The sequence below is a fragment of the Apaloderma vittatum genome, unplaced genomic scaffold, assembly GCF_000703405.1.
Source record: "Apaloderma vittatum isolate BGI_N311 unplaced genomic scaffold, ASM70340v1 scaffold6770, whole genome shotgun sequence".
NCBI lineage: Eukaryota > Metazoa > Chordata > Aves > Trogoniformes > Trogonidae > Apaloderma > Apaloderma vittatum.
The window spans coordinates 1-19,537 of NW_009696096.1; the positions used below are offsets into that span (position 1 = coordinate 1).

General features: G+C 35.7%; 1 protein-coding gene across 1 annotated transcript in view; it reads left to right on the plus strand.

Moving 5' to 3' along the window:
• Nucleotides 1-1,733: 1,733 nt before the first annotated feature.
• Nucleotides 1,734-19,537, plus strand: part of RFC1 (replication factor C (activator 1) 1, 145kDa) — a gene marked incomplete at its 5' end in the record, with an annotated part of 30,073 nt that continues 12,269 nt past the window's right edge. Inside the window, 8 exons of the mRNA XM_009873384.1 lie at nt 1,734-1,903; nt 13,271-13,503; nt 14,213-14,287; nt 15,948-16,025; nt 16,872-16,959; nt 17,054-17,355; nt 18,472-18,579; nt 19,110-19,289. Of these exons, the coding sequence (XP_009871686.1) occupies nt 1,734-1,903; nt 13,271-13,503; nt 14,213-14,287; nt 15,948-16,025; nt 16,872-16,959; nt 17,054-17,355; nt 18,472-18,579; nt 19,110-19,289 (1,234 nt within the window). The remainder of the gene's footprint in view (nt 1,904-13,270; nt 13,504-14,212; nt 14,288-15,947; nt 16,026-16,871; nt 16,960-17,053; nt 17,356-18,471; nt 18,580-19,109; nt 19,290-19,537) is intronic.

Genomic DNA, 19,537 nt, shown 5'->3' on the forward strand with positions numbered 1-19,537 from the left:
AATTTCATACACTTATATATAAAATATATATATAAAGGCTAGAGTGCAGTATGTGCCATGCATATAATATACAGTGCAAAGTAATTTTTAACAAAACCTCAGCTAGGAAAAAAAACAACAAAAAACTCCTTGAGACAGTAAAATCTGTCAAAACTCCAGAGCCTTTTTGTTCTGTTTTGTTATGAAGATGCACATAAATTGTGGAGAGTTGTAAGTTTTGTGTTCTATTAGGGTTAAATAGCATCCTACACAGAAGGCTAATCATATACTGTAATTTTGCATTTCTGTGCATTGTATGAACATAAGAGATTGCTTTAAAAGACTAAATATTGTTTCATATATTTAAAAAAAAAATCTAGTAAAAATTCATTCCATAGTTTTAAATTTACTATATGGAACACACAGAATATAGTTTAAAACAGTGCTATCACTTTCTAAAAATATTCTGTTGAAATATTATAGTAAGGGAAACCACTTCTATAGCACCTATCCTAAAAAAGACACCCCACCCCAAAAAACAGCCCCTCAAACAAAAACAACATAATTTTTTGCCTACCGTTAGGTTAAACTAGAAATTTTAAGCTAAAACTTTCTGAGCTGTTATGTCATTTAATCTTTCTTTGACTGAGTTCTGAATTGTAAGCATTTGTTGTGAAATTGTAGAAAAGATTGCAGGAATTTCTACAATTTTTGGCTCCAGCTGAAGACTTCAGTGTAGATTTCTTAGAAGCAATTTTTCTAACAATAGAAGATTACTTCCCTCTTAGAAGAAAAACGGTCACACAAACGTGTCAGAGTAATGCAGTTATAAATAGAAAATGTGTTCAAATCTTCAGATAAACTGTTCTATAAACAGTGAGGCACAGCAGTAGAAATATTTCTGCATTGAAAGGTGGAGTACAGAAGTAATATATAACTTAGCTGCTACCTTTAAAGTGCTAAAGTGGAGATTTTGCAAATTCTAGCACGTTTGTAATAGGAGAATGAAAGCAAAACTGTGCTGTAAGTTCTTGAAGATGGAAAAGTGTGTGTTTTTGTGTTTTTTTTACATTTTATTAATAATCACAATGTATATAAATGTTTATAGTGGGAAAAACTAGACCCTGAAGGGTCGTCCTCTGTTACACTGGGTGGTTGTCTTGGCTGCTTGAGTTTGTCCCACTTGCTCATTTGGATGTTGGAATACGTAACCCACAGTGGTGCAGGTTTGGCATCTTGACAACTTTTGGGGTGTGGAGAGTGGTTAGTGACGTGAATGGCATTCTGACCATGTGCTCCTTGGAAGTCAGAGTATAACCTCAGTGATCTATTTCAGTCTGTTGTTAGCTTTTGGAATAGATGGTGTGGAATACGCCAGCAAAACATAATACTATGTATATCAAGCTAATGAATCTATGTTAAAAGCTTGCTGGTTTTTTATGTGTCTTTTAAAAATATTTTATTAATCTGAACAGTTGCATCCCTTTTTTGGGAAAATTTTGTACAGACATAGCAGTTCCTGGAATAAGTACCAGCATAATTCTTGTTACGTAAGCAAAAAGCGCTGTCTAGACTGAGTTCTGACCAAATTTTCATTTAGTCATTTATATGCTGGAATAAATGTTGGCTAGGCTGTTACTAGCGGATGGAGAAAACAAAGCTGTGTGCTGACCTTCCACGTGATGTCTTTTTTTTACACAGCTGAATATATGTGAGCATGTGTTAACTAATATTATGTGATCTGTTACTTAAAGCCTGTATATATGTGGAGGAAATCTACATTTATGTTGTGTTCAAAATACAGATTCAGAAGAGGAGGTGCAGTCAGTGAAAAAATCCAAGAAGCCATCTGAGAAAGAAGCAGCTCCTTCAAAACTTGGTAAAGTTCTAAAGCGGGATCCTGTTGTTTATATTTCAGAGACAGGTAATGGAAGGAATATATTGTTATATGTTCAGCTGTAATGAGGTGGATTGTGCTACAAATGGGATGAATTGTTCAAGTAATATACTCTTAGATATGACCATAAAACCTATTATCGACAAAAGCAAATTATGTTCTCCTTAAGCTACCGGAAAGAATTTCAGAAGTTGAGCCTTAAGTCTCGTAAAGTCAAGAGCAGGGTAAAACTGAGGTGATGTTGAGTAGTGGCTTAGGCTGACTTAGACGTGGTTTTATGAGCTAACGCTTTCCTGCTTAACAGTACTCCATAAATTTAGGGGAAGGAGTTAAGGAAGTATTTTTAATATAGTTAAACTGCTCACTAGCACACTTTGTAAAATGACTGTTACTGTAAGTAGGTTTGAAAACTTGAATTTTTTGTTTTGCTTATGACTTGCCATGTCTTTGAGCTCTGCCTAAATATTGGGAACTGCAGAAGTTGTTTTGTATTTTACTTCCGTATCAACACAGATTTTATTTTTTGTGAAAAAACACTACTTGTCTATTAGACTTTTAGGAATAACTCTAATTGGAAAAGACATTTGTAAGAAAACCTTCCATTATATCTTGTGTGTACCATACTATACCATAATTCTCAGTTTTGGATTTCAACTTTCTAAATTCTAGAGCTATTTTTACTCTAGGGAAAAGGAGTGAGTATAATTAACCATTCTTGATCATTTTTGTGTCTGTAACCTTCTGAAAAAAATGGTGACAGCGACTAACTGCTGAGTTCTCAGCAGAATTTTGTTTAGATGTAGTCTTTTTTTTTTTTTTTAAAAGCTGCATAGTTAACTAAACCTACAATCTTAAACTGTAAGTAGCATTCAACTGAATAAATAAGAGCAAATTCCATCAGTCTGAAGTGTCTTACATGTTAACTTTTCTTTGCATGGTGGTTGTTCCTTACTACTGCTTTCAGTGTTGCTTTTTGTGTGATTCTTGACCTTGGTGCTCTCGGAGTTTGACTGTAAATTTGCAGGGGAGACAGTCATCTACTGTTAAGGAAGTTTCACTTTGCAGAATTCCTGTTAAACATGTTTCCTTCCCAGTTCGAAACAAAAAAACTGGTAGTGATTTTTCTGCTTGCAGTTTTTTTCCAATTACTTCCTATTGTGCATTTTCCTCTATTAAATTTGAGATATTATGGGAAGGTTTGTGGCATTAGCCGCTGTTGTTTGATAGGTGAACATCAGTTTATGTGGACCCAGCCTTATTTATGAATCGAGAGTCCTTAAAGGTATGCCACCAGTAGAGAAGAAAATACTCAGGTTTTGTGAATTCTATAAAAACGTGTATGTGGAAGAAAATTAGCTGAGCTTCTAGTATTTAGCTTAATTTTAAAGTATTTCTTTGAAGATTGACTTTAACACTTCTGTTTTAGCATCTGAGAACAGTTGGCTGAATGTGTATGTATGTGCATTTTTAAAATTTTCGTAATATATTTGAAATGCATGTGAGGGCTGCTTTTACTGCTGATTGTTGGCTTATTCCATCTTACTTAAAAGATCTTCTAGTGGCACTTAAGCAAAGATTAAGGCTGTATGTGGGCTGAAGGAATTCACTTAAGATGCTGATGATAGGTTGAATTTGATTCCTGTCTTACTGAATGACATAGATTTGGAAACATCTTAAATTTGACTTGAGTAATTTGATAAATTAGAAGGTTTTTGAATGGTCTGCTGTTCAGAGCTGATTGCTTCCCAACTTAATCTCTTGTTGTGTTAGGTTCATTCTACATTTTACAAGCAAATCAGAAAAGGTATCTTTCTGCGCTGGATCTTTTGTAGTTTCACATTGATTTGTTATAACATAGATAAACTTAGGTATTTTTGATATTGATACTGATTACTCTGATCACCTGTGCAACACAAGCTGTAGAATCTCCTGAGAGTTGCAATGCTAGGTGGACACATTCTGGTTGCAAAGGTGTTTCTTACAGTTTGCAATGCATCTCTACTTTCTGTGACTTAGGGTTTAAGTGAGAAAGACCTAATGCTTTTCGTGAGTTGCTGCGGTGGTTAGATGTACTTACTGTGTCTGGTCCGAGTTCAGCTGAGGCTGTTATAAATGCAGGTCCTCTCTATTTGTCTCCTGTAGTAGAGTTCTTTATTAGCCACAGGACTTCCCCTGTATAGATTCTTAGAAACTGTGAGAAAATTAAAGAACTTAAATCCAAATGTGTTTTGATAAAGCCATTTTTTTTTGGGAGGTGTTAGAATTCTAGTTCTTCTGTGATCCTTCTTTGAGTTTTAGGATACGTACTTAGAAAAGGGGACACAGTCCCTGGGTATTGTCTTTTTTTTTTTCCCCGTAAGATAAAGGCTGAGCATAAACTTTGCCTCATACCGTGTATTTTTAAAATAAAAAATGGATTGTTTGCTGCAGTATCCCATTAGAGATGTGGCTCAGCTGGTTCTTCCTATACCTCTTTCCTCCTCAGGCTCTCTTTGTAATCCGTGTTTCTTAAGATGGATTGTGCTTATTTTACTTGTTCTCGATAGTTGACCTGGCATGTATTCAAATGAGCTCAGTTTTCCAATGTATCCTGAATGCTTTATCTTGTTTGGACTTTCCTTCAAAACTCCATTTCCTTTGACAGTTTTGCTAACAATTTTTTCATAATTAAAAAGGGTCTTTAACAGGGGGCCGGTTAGCTCAGTCAGTTGAGCGTAGTGCTAACAACACTAAGGTCACGGGTTCAGTTCCCGTTTGTACCCAATGTGATGCGAGATCTAGTCGAGAGGTGGCGTCCCTGGCAGCAGGGAGGCTGGATTAAAATGATCTCTAAGGTCCCTTCCAGCTTAGGCCATTCTGTGATTCTGTGATTGATCTCAGAATAGATAAATGACCAGAATCCTGGGGAATAAACAGTACATATTTAGGTTTATTATGCAATTCAAGGTGGAGCAATCAGGTTTTTCTGCATAGGGACACCATGTGAACATGGGTCAAGGTTATTAGTGAAATCCCTGAAAACCATGGCTCAGGGTTACTGTTTATCTAAAAAATCTTAAGCATACACAAGGCTCGCTTAATAGTCTACGACTAAAACAATGCCTTTATAACCTTGAGACTTAATGCTTAAATTTTATTTGTATTTGATCTGTGCAGATTGTTTCATCGTCTTAAGTGGAGCTGTCAAGCTGAGTGTGTTTTAGTGGTGTTGATACAGCTATTGGCTTGAGATAAACATGTTTTATAAGAATATAGAAATAGTAGATAAGATTCTAATGAGATTTGTAGGCATTTGTCCTTTTCTAGTTTTTAGTGTTATGCAGCTGAATATACAAATGCAGTTGAAAACTTAAGAATATGCTTGTTGGACTTGCTCAAAAGTCAGAATCTTATTTTCAAGGGCTCTGCCGGTGGCAAGGGGTTTGAAAGAGCCTGTTGGCATTAAAAAGTTAGTGGAATCTTGGTACTTAATTGCCTGAACCTATTTTTCAATTTAATTTGAAACTTACTTTCTATTGTTTCTGAAATTTCTTTCATACTGTGTGGGATACAGCTTTCTTGAGCATTTAGCTTTTTGATTTGTATAAGAGTGGATCAATGAGATTGTTGTGTTGCTTTGTTTCTTATTAGCTTGTGAAGTTGCTCTTTTTTCAAAAAAAAAAAGGAAACAATAAAGCAAGAATAGTTGTTGTTTTTAATTATATAAGAAAAACTTTGTTATTATCAAAACATTTAATTTAAATAAATAGCTTATGGATGGCCAAAAAGAAAATGAAGTTACTCTATCAGGTTATAAAGGAAAAGAGCCTTTTTGTTGATAGAACAATCTTAGTGGACTGGGAATAAATCCAAATGTTTGTTGTACTTGTTAAAATAACACTTTGTTTGACTGTTAAATGAAGTATGGAACCTTCAGCTTTGTTTGTAGAAGATGAGCTGTTATTATGATGTGTTGAACCTAATCTAGTTTCATCACAAGTGGTTATTTGGCAGGACTTCACTTACAGTGAATACTTAATCTTTCATATACCTTGTGTAGAGGTAACTGTGCCTATGTAGCAATTGCCTTGGTTGTTTGAATATTGAAAACACCTTTTGAAAAAAGAAGCCTTGTACTAGTAGGAGGCTGAATTATGTATAACGCTAGAAAATAAACTAAGTGGTAGAAACTAAGTAGGATTGTGGGTTACTGGAAAACTGTTCCTTGAGAGCTTAGAAGATAGGACAAGAAGAAAATCGCTTGTGAGTATAGACTCTGGGGTAGTGAGGAAACAACCAAAAACTGCCAGGAAAAATAATCAGTTAAGTGATAGTGCTGGTGGTAAAAAAAAATTGTTTAATTTGAATGCTAGAGTTAATGCTTTTTAATCTCTTTCTTGCCCTGGAAAGCAATATCAAGTGAATAATTCTTTCCCTGACAGCTGAATGCAGAAGTTACCTTGGATAGATGTAGTAAATCTGTTTTAAAATAAGGAGCTGAGATGGGATCCTTAATCCAGGGTTGATCTAATGGCCAGATAGTACTGTGAGATACCTGTTCTTGTAAGTGTTATGCTCCTCCATGACTGCAACAAGCGCTTTTACTGGATTTTCTTTCCATTTAATATTTCAGTTGATTTTTTGCTTCCTTCTAGCAGTATAATAAAAAACCTGAATGTCCTTCTTGCTGTGAACTAGCAGCGAATTGCACATATGCAGCCTTTTTTTCTTTAATTATGGAACTACAGAGAGATATGCACATACTGTAAATTTATTAAGCACCTTTGGTATTTGCATTTTGCATTTCTTTGGACTTAATTGTATGTCTTCAATGTTGTGTTCCTAATCTTTGCCATTACATATCTGTGTGATTCTCCAGCTGAGCCCTGACTTTTCTTTTTTTCATACTGATACATTGTTTGCCTCCTTATGCCATCAGTGTGGTGGAACGCAGCAGGTATGTTTTGCTGCGTATTTATGTGCACATCAGAGCAAAGTGACGTTAATGGTCATGACACTGTAGATAGTACAAGGAAGTAGAAACTCAGATCTCAATAGGAGATTGGAATTGAAGTCTGTTTTCCTTGTGATCTCCAGCGTGAATTGTGACCCCAGTTGAAGATTAGGTAGATTAAGTTTTTTAATAGTTAACCAGATTTTAATGTTTTTAGTCCTGTGAGTGCAAAGGTATCTGGCTTCTGTGCTGTGTCCCCTATGTAAGACAGCACATTTTTAAGGTAGGATCTGAGTCTGTTAACACAGAGTTAGTACTTAGGAACGTTTGGAGTAAAACTTGATTAAAAATACTGACTCATGCAGATTTTGTCGGTTTACAAAGTCACTGTGCTACATCAGTTATTCATATATTATTATTGTAGGCATTTAAGTGGTGTGGATAGAAGTAGCTTATCTGCAGATAGATTTGTGTTGTTTTGTTGTTTGTTTTTTTGTATTGCCATTTATGGTTCAGAGTTCACATTTATTGGTGTGGGGTTTTTTTTAATGATACAGTATTATGTGATGCACCTATGTTATAACCTACTTTGAAATTTCTAGGTAGATTTTTTAAGATGTAGATTTTCTTACAGGTTTTTTGCAGATTTTTAACTATTTTTGTGAAGCATGTGAAAGTGGATGGCAATTTTTTGTACTTTTCAGAAGACAATAGAATTTCAAAAATTCTTGCTGTTCACATTGTTTGCTGCAAAACTTCTCCACTTAAATATTTTTTTGAATACTCGCAGAAATGACCTTTGCTTAGAAATACCATAAACTTATTTTAAAAGTTCATATATTGCATTAGATTGATAAAATTGGGCAGGTGAAGTTCCTTAGTTCCCACTTTCCTGTATACATCTTTTGTGACTCTAATATTTAATTTCTCTTTATTTATTTACGAGAGATTTGGTTAATCTGCTGGATTAGTTTAAAATGTAAAAGAGGACCATTTTTTTTGTTTTGACTAGTTCACTTTGAAACAGAACACTGTGTCCCAAGTGGCTCAGTAAATTGAGCTGCCTCAGCTGCAGCTAAAAAAATTATATTTAAAAAAATATTTTAAAAAAATTTATACTTGCCTAGATTTTTTTCAGGTTACTGTTTTTCTATTTCCTAATTACTTATTTGGCATTAGTGAATATTCCTATCGTGCAGTAAATTTCAGGCAACTAAACCAGCATACAAAGTTTCATTGCATGGTGAGGGTTCATATCTTTTGTGAAATTATAAAGCAGCTATTATGGTAAAAGTAAACAATTCAAATGAATAAAATTCTCTGGAATAAAGTGGAAAGAGTTAATGGGCTGATAATATCTAATTGCACCCCAAGATAATACACGCAGTGGTTTCTATGGCAAGCGTATCTCATTTGGAAGGAGTTGCTATAATTGCTTGTTGTGCAGATGAAGATCGCTTCAGTTTAAAAATATTTTTATATTTTAATGTTCCCGAAACTTCTTCATAAAGATATTTTTTTTAAATACAATTCTTAGTCGAACATGTACACTTATATTTAGTATGTACTGGACAGAAGGGTGTCAATGGCTATGTAGTTTGCCACTAAAGTGTATAATTACAATTAGACATGGCGGTTGTTGCATTGTGGTCTTGGATCTGGGAACCTTTTTTCCTTTAAAGTGAAAAATATAACAGAGGCAACTTCTTAAAATTATCTTTGATAACTGGAAAATTCAAATTAATTTTTATTTCAGAGAAGTAAATCTGGAATGGTTCTGGTAAGCTTTTATACCAGCATCGAACCTTGACGTGTCGATATAGATAAAGTGCTAACAATTGTGGTTTAAAGTGCATGTTTGTAGTACACCTAAAATCAATTAGCTTGTTGAGAAATGACATTAAAAAATCTAAATGACTGTAGAGACCAGTTTTTAAAATGTAGGTTGTGACTTAATCTTCCTCCACATTTAAAAACAGAGTAAAGAAATACTCTCTGCTGATAATGCATCGTTTTTGGAAGGAGTTGCAGGGGTTGAGTTTGAATAGACTTGCTTTCTTTTTTGTGAAGTGGTGGTTATCTTGAAGATAATCTTCTTAAATATTTACTTGAAGCAAAAGACAAATAGAAAATTCTGTGCCACCAAGTGTTGGGGCTGTTGAGTGCTGACCAGTGCCTATTTAAAATAATCAAAACTTGACACAGTGAAGTCTCTTTCATACACACAGTGTTTTCTTCACCCACAGCGTTAGCTGGGACAGCAGTGCACACTGCTCTAGACTGCAGGTTCCTGAGCACGGGGATTGTTTTGAGTACTTGTGCAGGTGTGGTGATCTTGAAAATGCAGAATGTCCAGTATATTGTAATTTTATAAAAGTAATGTATATTTAACAACTTTTGAATAGTATATAGCCCTTTAGCTCCATATGGAAATCTTGATGTAGTAGTCTACAAACACCACTCGTACTTATGATAATAAATCTATGCTAAAGTTATTTGCAATCTGTAGATGCCTTGCGTATAATGGAATTTGTTTTGTAATATAACAAGAGCTTGTCTCTGCCTTAAATATGTTGCATTCTAAAAAGAATGGGAACCAGGGAATTATGTTCTATACTGATGAAGAACTCAACAGCACGGAAATAATAAACCAAGATGAAAAAAATACTTGTTCTGAGAGGCCGTCTGAGAACCTGTTCTATGCTACTTGTTGCTGTTGTCCCTTCCTGCAATAGATTGCTTGCTTTTTAGATTGGCTGAGGTAACTTCTGAACCTGAGCCTTTTAAACATTTGTTTAATAAATTCAGATAATTTTAAAACAGGCTAGATAATCTTGATAGAGCTTGGTTAGGGAACAACTCCACATGTTGCTCTCTAATCAGCAGGTAAAAACCTATTGAGAAAGGGTGAGGGTAGGAAAGATGAAAAGGAGTAACAAACAGTTACAGGTGGGCTGCAGGTGTTAATAAATTAACTTAATTGTGCTACTGCTGGAACAGCATACAGAATTATGTGCTTTAATGCCATGAAATAGTTCTTAAAGCCCCCAGGGTTTAACAGTTGTTGTTTGTTGCTAGGGAAGTTTGGCCTCCTACGTTGCCTGGCATAATAGGTCCCTGCTTTGTGTGTAGCGTTTCCATCCAAAGTGATTAAAAGCAGTCTCCTGGTTGTCATGCCTGTCTGTTCCATTAATCACGTGATTAGCTTTCTCTTTGTCCCGTTGTCTTAATTTCCAGAAAACTCAGCTAGAATACCTTGTCTTGACTTGGGTTTGTAGTTCAGAGCTAATCCTGAAAGAAAACACGGGTGTATGCTCATGTATTCTTTCACAGTGTAGCACACACACACAAAAAAGTGTTAATGGAAGCAAGAAATACCATTCTTGGAGTAGTTTGGTTCTAATATACAAAGGTTTTGTAGCATAAAACTAATATAGTTGCTGATAAAATTGATTTCTGTTTCTTACTTTTTAGAGGCCATGCCCCTGTATAAAGCTATCTCGGCTCTTCAATAGGCCAATCGCTATAAGAATGCAATTAATCTACAGGTTTTGCAAGCTAAAATCTGATTTTCCACTTTTATTTTCCCACAAATAACTGGCTTGCTTGAGTGGATGGGAATGCCTCTCTCCTTTTTCTGGTTATGCATTGAGAAACATTGACCTGAGTAGCCCAACAGAAATCTTCGGACTTTTGATATTTTCAAAGTTGTAAATGAAGTCACCTTCATGCTTGTAAGAAAACTGAAAATGCACAACTGATGGACTTGGCTGTTTGCTTCTGTGGCAGTAGGTGTGCATGAGTGGTTTACTTCAAGGAAGAAGCATTAAGTTCTTAGTGAAAAAGTGGATGTTTTTATTGAATACTTAAGGCAAATTTGGGATGTGCTTATGATTTCCTGAACTTGTGATGGAACGGTAAACGGTAGCCTCAGTATTTGTCCCCTAAAGCACCTTTTGAAACCCACTTAATAGCATTGGAGTGGTTTTGTTTCCTAATGACCACTTTCATGTTCTCATTCTGCCTTTATTTGCATCTATAGCCAACTGTTTCTAAGTCTGTGAGTCTCTTGTCCTTCTTCAGCCACCACTTGCAGTCAGTAAATGCTTCTAGTCCTGTTGTTTCTAGTAAGGACAAAATTATCGCAAAGCTTTAATTATTGCTAATACTTAGTACTGACATCATGAAAAGGGTGTGGATTTGAGTAATTTAATTAAAACCTAATTATATTTACTGTGCTTCTTTGTACACAAGCAAAAGCAATATCCTCTTGGTTTTATTGGTCTTTAAATGTCTATGAGTGAATAATGAAAAAATCAGTATTGCATATAGATCTTCTGATAGTGGCAGTGATGAGTAAAGATTCTTCTCTAGCATGGAGCAGTCCTTAGCTTAAGAAAAGCTGCGAGTGGAGAGGCAGAATAAGATTTAGATCATCTTTCCAAGACAAATAAACGTAATATGTCTACATGAACTGTTGATTTCTAGTAATAGGTTCCTCCTGCAATTGCATGTTTTTGTTAAACTGAAGACTTTAAAAGAAGAAATTAAGGAAATTAAGTTTGATATAAGTAGTCTCCTATTCAGACCTCAAACTGTTCTATATTAGGAGCCTAACATATCTAGTGTCCAAATCTCCCAGATAAGTATCGTTAGGCATTTTTGATGTAACTGCTGAAAAATCCTCCCTTTCAGATATATCTTTGTTTTATTTTTCCTTCTCTCTGAACTTTCTTTCCCAGGAATAGTCAAGATCCCCCTTTGTATTTGTTATATTCAGTTTAGTAAGCGTTCAGCAGAAAGTTCCAGCTGATGCCTAAAATACTCTTGTTACTACCATCTATTCAGAAGAGGTGAAACAAAATTAATTATTTCCCTTCATCTCTGTTTAGTATATAAAGAAAAATTTTAGATGACAGACATGATGTAATCTTAACTTAAAGAATTTATTAAGAAAATATATTTGTATGAAAAAAATACAGGGGCTTAGAGATGACTGAAAAATAAATGTATTTTTGTGATAATATTGTGAATTTAAGTTCAGTTATAAAACAGATTTTTAGAACATTTTGCGTTTTGTGATGTTGACGAGAGTCTGAAACATCTCTATTTTGAGAAAAGTAAAACCAGGCTTCAGTTAGAGACATGCAAATGAGACAGCCTCTGTTTCTGTTCCTCTCAAGTCTTTGTGCTTTATTCTTTCTGCGTCTAATGTTTTTTGGGGTCTTTTCTTGCAGTTTTCTTCTTAGCCCTTGCAAATTTTGAGTTTTTAGAAGCATTTTCTTTGTGAAGTCTTCTCTCATGAATCAAGAAATTTGTCCAGTGATGTTTTGTCTTCTGTGCTGTCTTATTAGTCTAATCACTTGGCATATTGTCTAATACTGGCATGTAGTCTAATCACCTGTAGGTTTGTATATGCTTCAGTGATAAGGTTTCATTTGTGTAACTGTCAGTAAGACTTCACAACATGACGCAAAACTCTGTGAAGTCCTTGGTAATCTTTTGGGTTGATTGATAGACTGTGAAAGGTTTGGCCTGGAGTGAATAAATGACCATCAAATCCTCTTTCTCTTTTTCACTGCTGGGAAGACCATGTGCTGGCTATTCGACAGGAGTCTGAAAAGGAAAGGCTGAGGTTTTGTTCGGTGGTCTGTGGGCTAATTCTTAATGAGAGCGTGTGTGCCACTTGTACTCCATTTAAACTGAAAAATCTGTGTGCTGACCTCTTGTCTGGTTTCTGTGCTCTGTGAAATGGCTGCATTTCTTTGAGATGCTTTTCACTCTACTGGAAGAAAAGTGTGTTTAAATGCAGAAATGTAGAGGGTGGAGAATAAATAGTTCATAATCTCTGAAAGGGAAATGGTAAAAAATGGTGTTAGTGTTCCTGCTAAATACTCTAAATAGCGAACTTACTCAAGAAGATTTTTGTAAATATGATGTTCTAACACTTCCCCTTGGTTTATAGTGTAATACTGAGATTCTTAATATACAAGTCTACAAAGCCTATTTTAGCTGCTCTGCTAATGAATACTATAAAGTAATAAAATAAATGTAGCTTTATACTTCATATTTTCTGTGAATAGAGAGTTGTGCTATTCAGTTTGCTGCATTAAGGAGGTGGTTCAAATTTCAGTGACCTGATTTTCTGTTTTGCCATCTTTCCTGTGTGAGAAGGGAAGGCATTCTTTGTGAGCCTCTTTAAATGAGAGAGAGTATATGAACACAAGCAACAATTTTATGTGTTGTTATTTCAAGTACTCAATCTATTTGGACTTGAGCTGTGTTGTTACAGATGCTAAATACTATGTGCTAAGCCTGTTTTTTTCAAGTAACTTTTGAACACGTGTAGTACTTCCTTAGTATCTGAGTTAATTAACCTGCCAAAATAGTTATTCTGATAGTTCTGTTGCAAGAACTTAAGTTCCACGTACCAGAAGTAATCAAATACTCTTCATGTTTAGATGAAGAGGATGACTTTGTCAATAGAAAAATTACCCTGAAGCCAAAAGAGAATGGGACGTCCACGATCGGTCATCCAGAAACAACTGCAGTGAAAAAGGAAGATGTAAAACCACGAGATAAAAGCAAACCATTATCTCCAGTGAAACAGACTCCCACCTCAGCACTTGATTACTTTGGGACAAGTAGTGTCCAGCGATCAGAAAAGAAACTGGTAGCAAGTAAAAGGAAAGAAGTGAGTACTGATGATGTTCCTTTAGGCTGCTTGTGTATCTGGTACCAGATCAAAATGGCCAGTTTAATGACTGCAAGGAGGTTCTTAACTGCTTGTCCTACTTAATGTTACTTTTAAATCACTGCTCAATTATAAGTCCAATTCTGATATGTGCAGGCATATCAAGGCCTCAAATGCAAGTTTAGAGTTGCATGTCCATGCTTGTGAAGATAGCACAGGGTTGAAATTAATTTTCTCTGTTGCTTCTTCTTGAGTGTCTTTTCTTAAGAAGTTTTCCAAGATAAGTGATTGGATGGGATAACTTGTAGTTGGAGGTGTAGAGTAGGAGGGAGGGAAAGGAGATTTGTTTTTCCGAGCTTCATGGCATGTATGTTCATGGAATAACAAAGCACCAAATAAAGTACGGAGGAAATAAAAACTTGCAGTGTAGTTATTGATTTCTCTTTGAAGTGAGTCAACTGGTAGCTTCAGAGATGTTCAGCATTATTTGAGGAAATGAGATATAAATATTAGAGCATAGTTTTGTTTTGAATAGTGAAATATCTTGAAAACAGCCCTGTTTAATAGTGTTAGAGAGGTAGGAGTAAAATGCTGCAAGTCACGTTCCCAGTCTTTTTTTAGAAGTATACAAAATTAATCCATACAGATTAAATTATTATGATTTATGCAATATTGGGGAAATTGAACTATGTTTTTTTTCTAAATATAGCCTTCACAAAGCAGAGACAGCACACTAGATGATGAGGCCATTGCTAGGCAACTGCAGCTTGAAGAAGATTCGGAGGTAAAAGCTCAATAAATTTGCTACCCTGTGTCAAGAGCAGTTTGTTTAACTTAAAATTGGTTTTACTTTAGAAATTAAGATGGACTTTCTATGTATGCTGTAAATAACTGATAAAATTCATCTGTATACTTAACTCTTGCACATATGTGCAAACATAATCACGCAGTTATTTTTATGGGCATTTAGTTACATAAATAGAATTTTTTTTCCCCTGAGTGAAAGTTAAAAGCTGTTGCCATCCGTAGTTTGTTTCATGTGTCATCTGAGTTTTCTTACGGTTGAGAGAAATGTGAATGACCCTTATGTGTGGCTTAAACTTCCATGTTTGAATCCGTGTTAGTATGAGGGAAAGGTACGCTTCTCATATGTATTTGCTTGCTTTTGGGAAGATGATTCATTTCTCATATATTGGTAATATTCAATATAATTTGAAATAAATACATTGTACATACAAAACTTAGTTTCATCGTTGATCTCCTCAGAGGTATGGTGAATCTAGCTTTAATCTATTAGACATTTAAAAAACCTGTCAGAAAAAAAGAGGTGTTCTGTATTTGAACTGATCTTATCTGTAACACTCTCATTTTCTATATTTGTAATCAAAGGACTGTACTTTATTTCAGGTGTATTTCTGCCTCAATCTGATTTGCGTTTAGTAGTCACTTCCATTTTTTCACTGTATACAGTGAAGAGAAATGCATTTCATCGATGTGGGCACATAAAAATAATGCATGTGGCTATTGGTTTTATAAAGTCATTTCCTGGAATCTTAGAGCATGGCATGTTGGACTTGAAGACAATTACTGTAGGATTTGTGTTATTTTTGTTAAAACAGTGGTCAGTGTTCATCAGCAGCAATGTAGATAGACGGTTGGAGAATAGAAAAAAATTTTCCTCAGGGGACTGTACTGGATAGGAAAGGTAGCTTGATGATCAGTTACCACTGTAGATGTCACATGTATTTTGTTAAGTGAAATTAAAAAAAGAAACTGAGCTGCCTTTTTTTTTTTTTTTTACACTTACTAAATAGCTTTCCTAGATTCCATGTGCAGTATTTGTTCTTACTGGTTCTTCTGTCAAAGAAAATCAGTTGTGTAAGTAAAAATATTAAAAAAGTTGAACTATATTTGTTAACATTAAGTAAACAGAACTGGCAACAAGGGCAGTAGCTAAATTCTCCAGAACTACCGGTATTTTTTTTCATATGATATGTTGCTAGCAGTAAACAAGAATAAGCATTGTTCCTGCTTGTCTTTTGGGTCCGATTTTGGAAGTTTTCTAAAGCCAACGGGTTGCATCTTAATGCAGGTTGATTGTCGTGAGATCCTGCCTTCAAGTTTTTATAGTTAAAGTTTTGATTCTTAAATGAAATCACCTTTGTAGTTTTGAATGAAAAAAAACTATGGAGGGACAGAAAATCTCTTTGAAAACAGATAATACAGGCTTATTAATGTTTCTAGTGCAACAAATCCAAACTCTACTTTTCTCGTTAGACTTCAGTCTCTCATTTTGGGGGAAATAAGTAACTCTGCCATTTTCAGAAATTTATTGGCCTCTGCTAGGATGGGCTGTTTTCAGCTATGTACTGTCTTATTTTAGGTCAGCTTCCTGTAATTTGTCAGACATGAGCCTAAGAAATATCTCTCCTTTTTTCTTTCAGCTGGAGAGACAGCTGCATGAAGATGAAGAATTTGCAAAAACCTTGGCCATGTTGGATGAAACACCACGGAAGAAAAAGGTTGAATTCTCTTTAAACTTCAGTTTTCATAAATTGCATAGCTAGACGTGTTCTTATTTAGGCACCTAACCTTTGTTTTGAGACTTCTGTACAAATACATTAAAATCAGCAGGGTTTACATGAAAATAATATGCTCACTTTTCATACTTGCCTCCTGGATTTCTCTTGACTGAATAGTGTCCTATGAAATCAGACAGCAGATGTTGTATCTTTGTGCTGTTTCCTCTGGTCTAAATGAGGTTTTTAGTTCTTCTTCTAATCAAATGGTGTGTGTTGCCGAAGAATTGTGCTTCAGAGAGCTATAGCTCCCCTGGTTCAGGAGGACCAAATCAAGTAAATTGAGTCAACGGTACAAGTGGGTGAAAAGTGATGGCAGAAAAAGGAAGGAGGAGAATACTCTCCTTGCTTTGAGAGAAGGACCAAGCGGGAACTGTGAGAGTTTTGAGAGTAACCCCAGTGGTGGGAATCTTCCCAGTCCTTATAGCATGTGGGGCAAGGCGCAGTAAAATATTTGCTAGGTTGTACATAAAGACTCTTTAAAATTTAGAATTGCTAATTTGCATATAGCAAGTATTAGTACTTAGACTAATCAGTAAATCAATTAGGATTGAAATTTACTGTAGCCTGGCAGTTTGGCCTTTGACTTAAGGATGTGCATGGCTAAGTGCAGAATTTGCTCCTTTACCTCCCATAGGTAAGAGATTGTGTGCTGACTTGTGGTCAGGATCACGTTTGTTAGATGTCATTTGGTCTGTGCTGTACTTAATGAGGGGAAAACTCAGGAATCTGGACTTAATAGGAGCTCGGGACATGCATCTCTGACTTTGGCATTGCGTGTTTGTTTAGGCTCGGAAAGATTCAGGAGGAGAGCAAACAGCATCGAGCATCAAGAGCAGTCCTAATGTGACAGAAAGACATAAGCAGTCAGAAAGAGGTAGGACAAGAAATACAGAAAACATGTCACCAATTTACAATATTAATGAGACATCTTATATATATATATGTGCTCTCCTCCCTCTGCCTCCAAGCGAAAGCAACAAACTCAACAAGTGAAGCAAAGAATTATGCTCCGAAGCAGCAAACTAAATCAGAACATTCAAGAGGCACTCGCTTATCTGCACAGTCGTCTGACGGTAAAATAGCAGGAGAGCTGATGGATAAGACCTTGCCTTTGAAACCTAGCTCTAAGCTTGTGTCTCTGAAGCAAAAAGAAGAGATTGCTGAAAAGGAAAGAGGTGCTCAAAGTTCGGTATCAAAAGAAAAAACTTCTTCAGGGAAAGAAGAGAAGATAACTCCAAAGAAGGAGAAAATTTCTCCCAAGAAGACCGAGGTAGGAGCTATCAAAGTGAATTTAGTTGTCTTGGCGGAGTTTGCAGGAAGATGGTTTTCGTTTTTTACTGTTTGTGTGTCACTGTTTTAACTTGGTACTTTGACTCTTCTGGGCAATTGTCAGAATTTGAATTCTGGTAAGGCTTTAAGTTCCTAACCGTTGTAAAAATACAGGAAAAAACATAGCTGGAAAAATGTAAATTAAATGCATGGAGGCAGTGGGGGTTCTTTAATGCTCATAAGATATGCACGTACACTGCAAAATCAGTTCAGTGGGGTTTTTTTGTGTTTAACTTCCCTGAAAAAATGCAGAATACAGGAATTCTCATGCTTATGTAGTGAGTGCAAGCTTACTGCTAATGAATGTGGTGACCTCGTGAGTCTATGCTGCTGTTAGAAGGATAAATGGCATTGTTTTTTGTGTGTTTGTTTTCCCTTCACTCCCCAGTCTCCTATTTCTGAAACATGTTTCTTGTGGTTGATATGTTATGTAGGAATACAGTTTTCTTTTAGCTGTCTGATTCAGTAACTGTAATCGTAGAACACTCTGGCCAGTGTTGGCAACCTTAAGACATACCTTTTAATCATGAAGTACAAAATCAATTTTGACACCTAAATAACATTTGTGATTGGGAGGGAGAGCCTGCAACTCTTTTGAGGACATGTTAAGTATTTTTCTACTGATTGAAAAGCTTAAATGTCTCTTAAAAGTACTATGAAGTAGACTTTATTTAAGTGTAGGTCTTGTCGATACCTGATCATTAGTCTGAAAAAACAGGGTGTGAATTTAAAGCAACAGTATTTTGAATTAAGTGAGCATGTACATGTGGAATACAGATGAATCTACAGAAATTTAACAATAAACAATGAATACATATTTTATAAACTGTCACCTGAGTTTTTGAAATCTCTTAAAAGAACAACAAAAATACCTTGAAAGACAAGCACCAAACCCAGAGCAAGCTCTGGTATTGCATGTTAATAGATTAAAAGCAAGTGTTAGAACTTCAGTTTGGTGCATAAAAGTGTATTAAACTGTGATGCTTGCGGTTTTGGGTTTTTTTAATATATGTGTATATATAATATGCATATCAACTCTTTTCCCCTCCTGCCCCAGTCTGTAAGTCCTGAGGACTCTGAAAAGCGGCGAATCAATTATCAAGCCTACAGAAGCTTCCTTAATCGTGAGGGTCCGAAAGCGCTGGGTTCCAAAGAGATACCTCAGGTAGGTTTGCCTGCAGCAGAATCCTGTACGTAGAAGTGGAGCGTATCATGGAGTTGCTGCTGTAAGTGATCTGACAAGTATTGGCTAAACTGCTTAAAAACTGGTATTTTTTTTCAGATACAAAGTAGATATTGGGGAAAAAAAATAAACTGAAGAGTAATAGCTAAATGTAAGGAAACATAAGAAATAAAATTCAGTGCTTGGTTTATGAAGTCATAATAATGAAAAATAGTTACAAGTCTCGAGTTTGAAGATTGCTGTCACTCATTTGCCTGACACTCTATGCTTGAAGCACGGAGTGTTACAAGTAGGACTGGTCAGGTAAGCAGTGTGTAAAGTTTTGTTGGTAGCCGTTCCTTTTAATGGCTTCTGAACTTTTAGAACTGGTACCTAGCTAGGTATGATAGGCTTATTTTTAAAGTTTGATAGGGTACTTGACATGGTAGGGGGTTGAAAAAAGATTAAGTTGAAGAGGTATTTGGTAGAATTGCACCAGGTAATAGTATTTTCTTCAATGCTCTGGTTCTCAGGGAGCGGAAAACTGTTTGGAAGGCCTGACATTTGTAATTACGGGTGTTCTGGAGTGTATTGAAAGAGATGAGGCCAAGTCTCTGATTGAACGTTACGGAGGAAAAGTGACTGGAAATGTCAGCAAGAAGACAAACTATCTGGTTATGGGGCGAGACTGTGGCCAATCTAAATGTGAAAAGGTGAGTGTTCCTGTGCCTGAGCAGAGTAGAAGTGAAACTGTGAGCGGTTAATGTCTGATTTTCAGTATCTGTGCCAAAAGGGGGCAGTACTATCAATAGAGGATGTGTTAAAAAGGAAAAGTTGCCTAATGTTTTAGGGCTTTGTTTTGTTCTTATGTGTATATACACACATATAGGAAAAAACCCTTTTTGTTGTTGTTCCTAAACATAGTCTTTACTGGAAAGCACTTTAAAGTGAAGTATGTAAC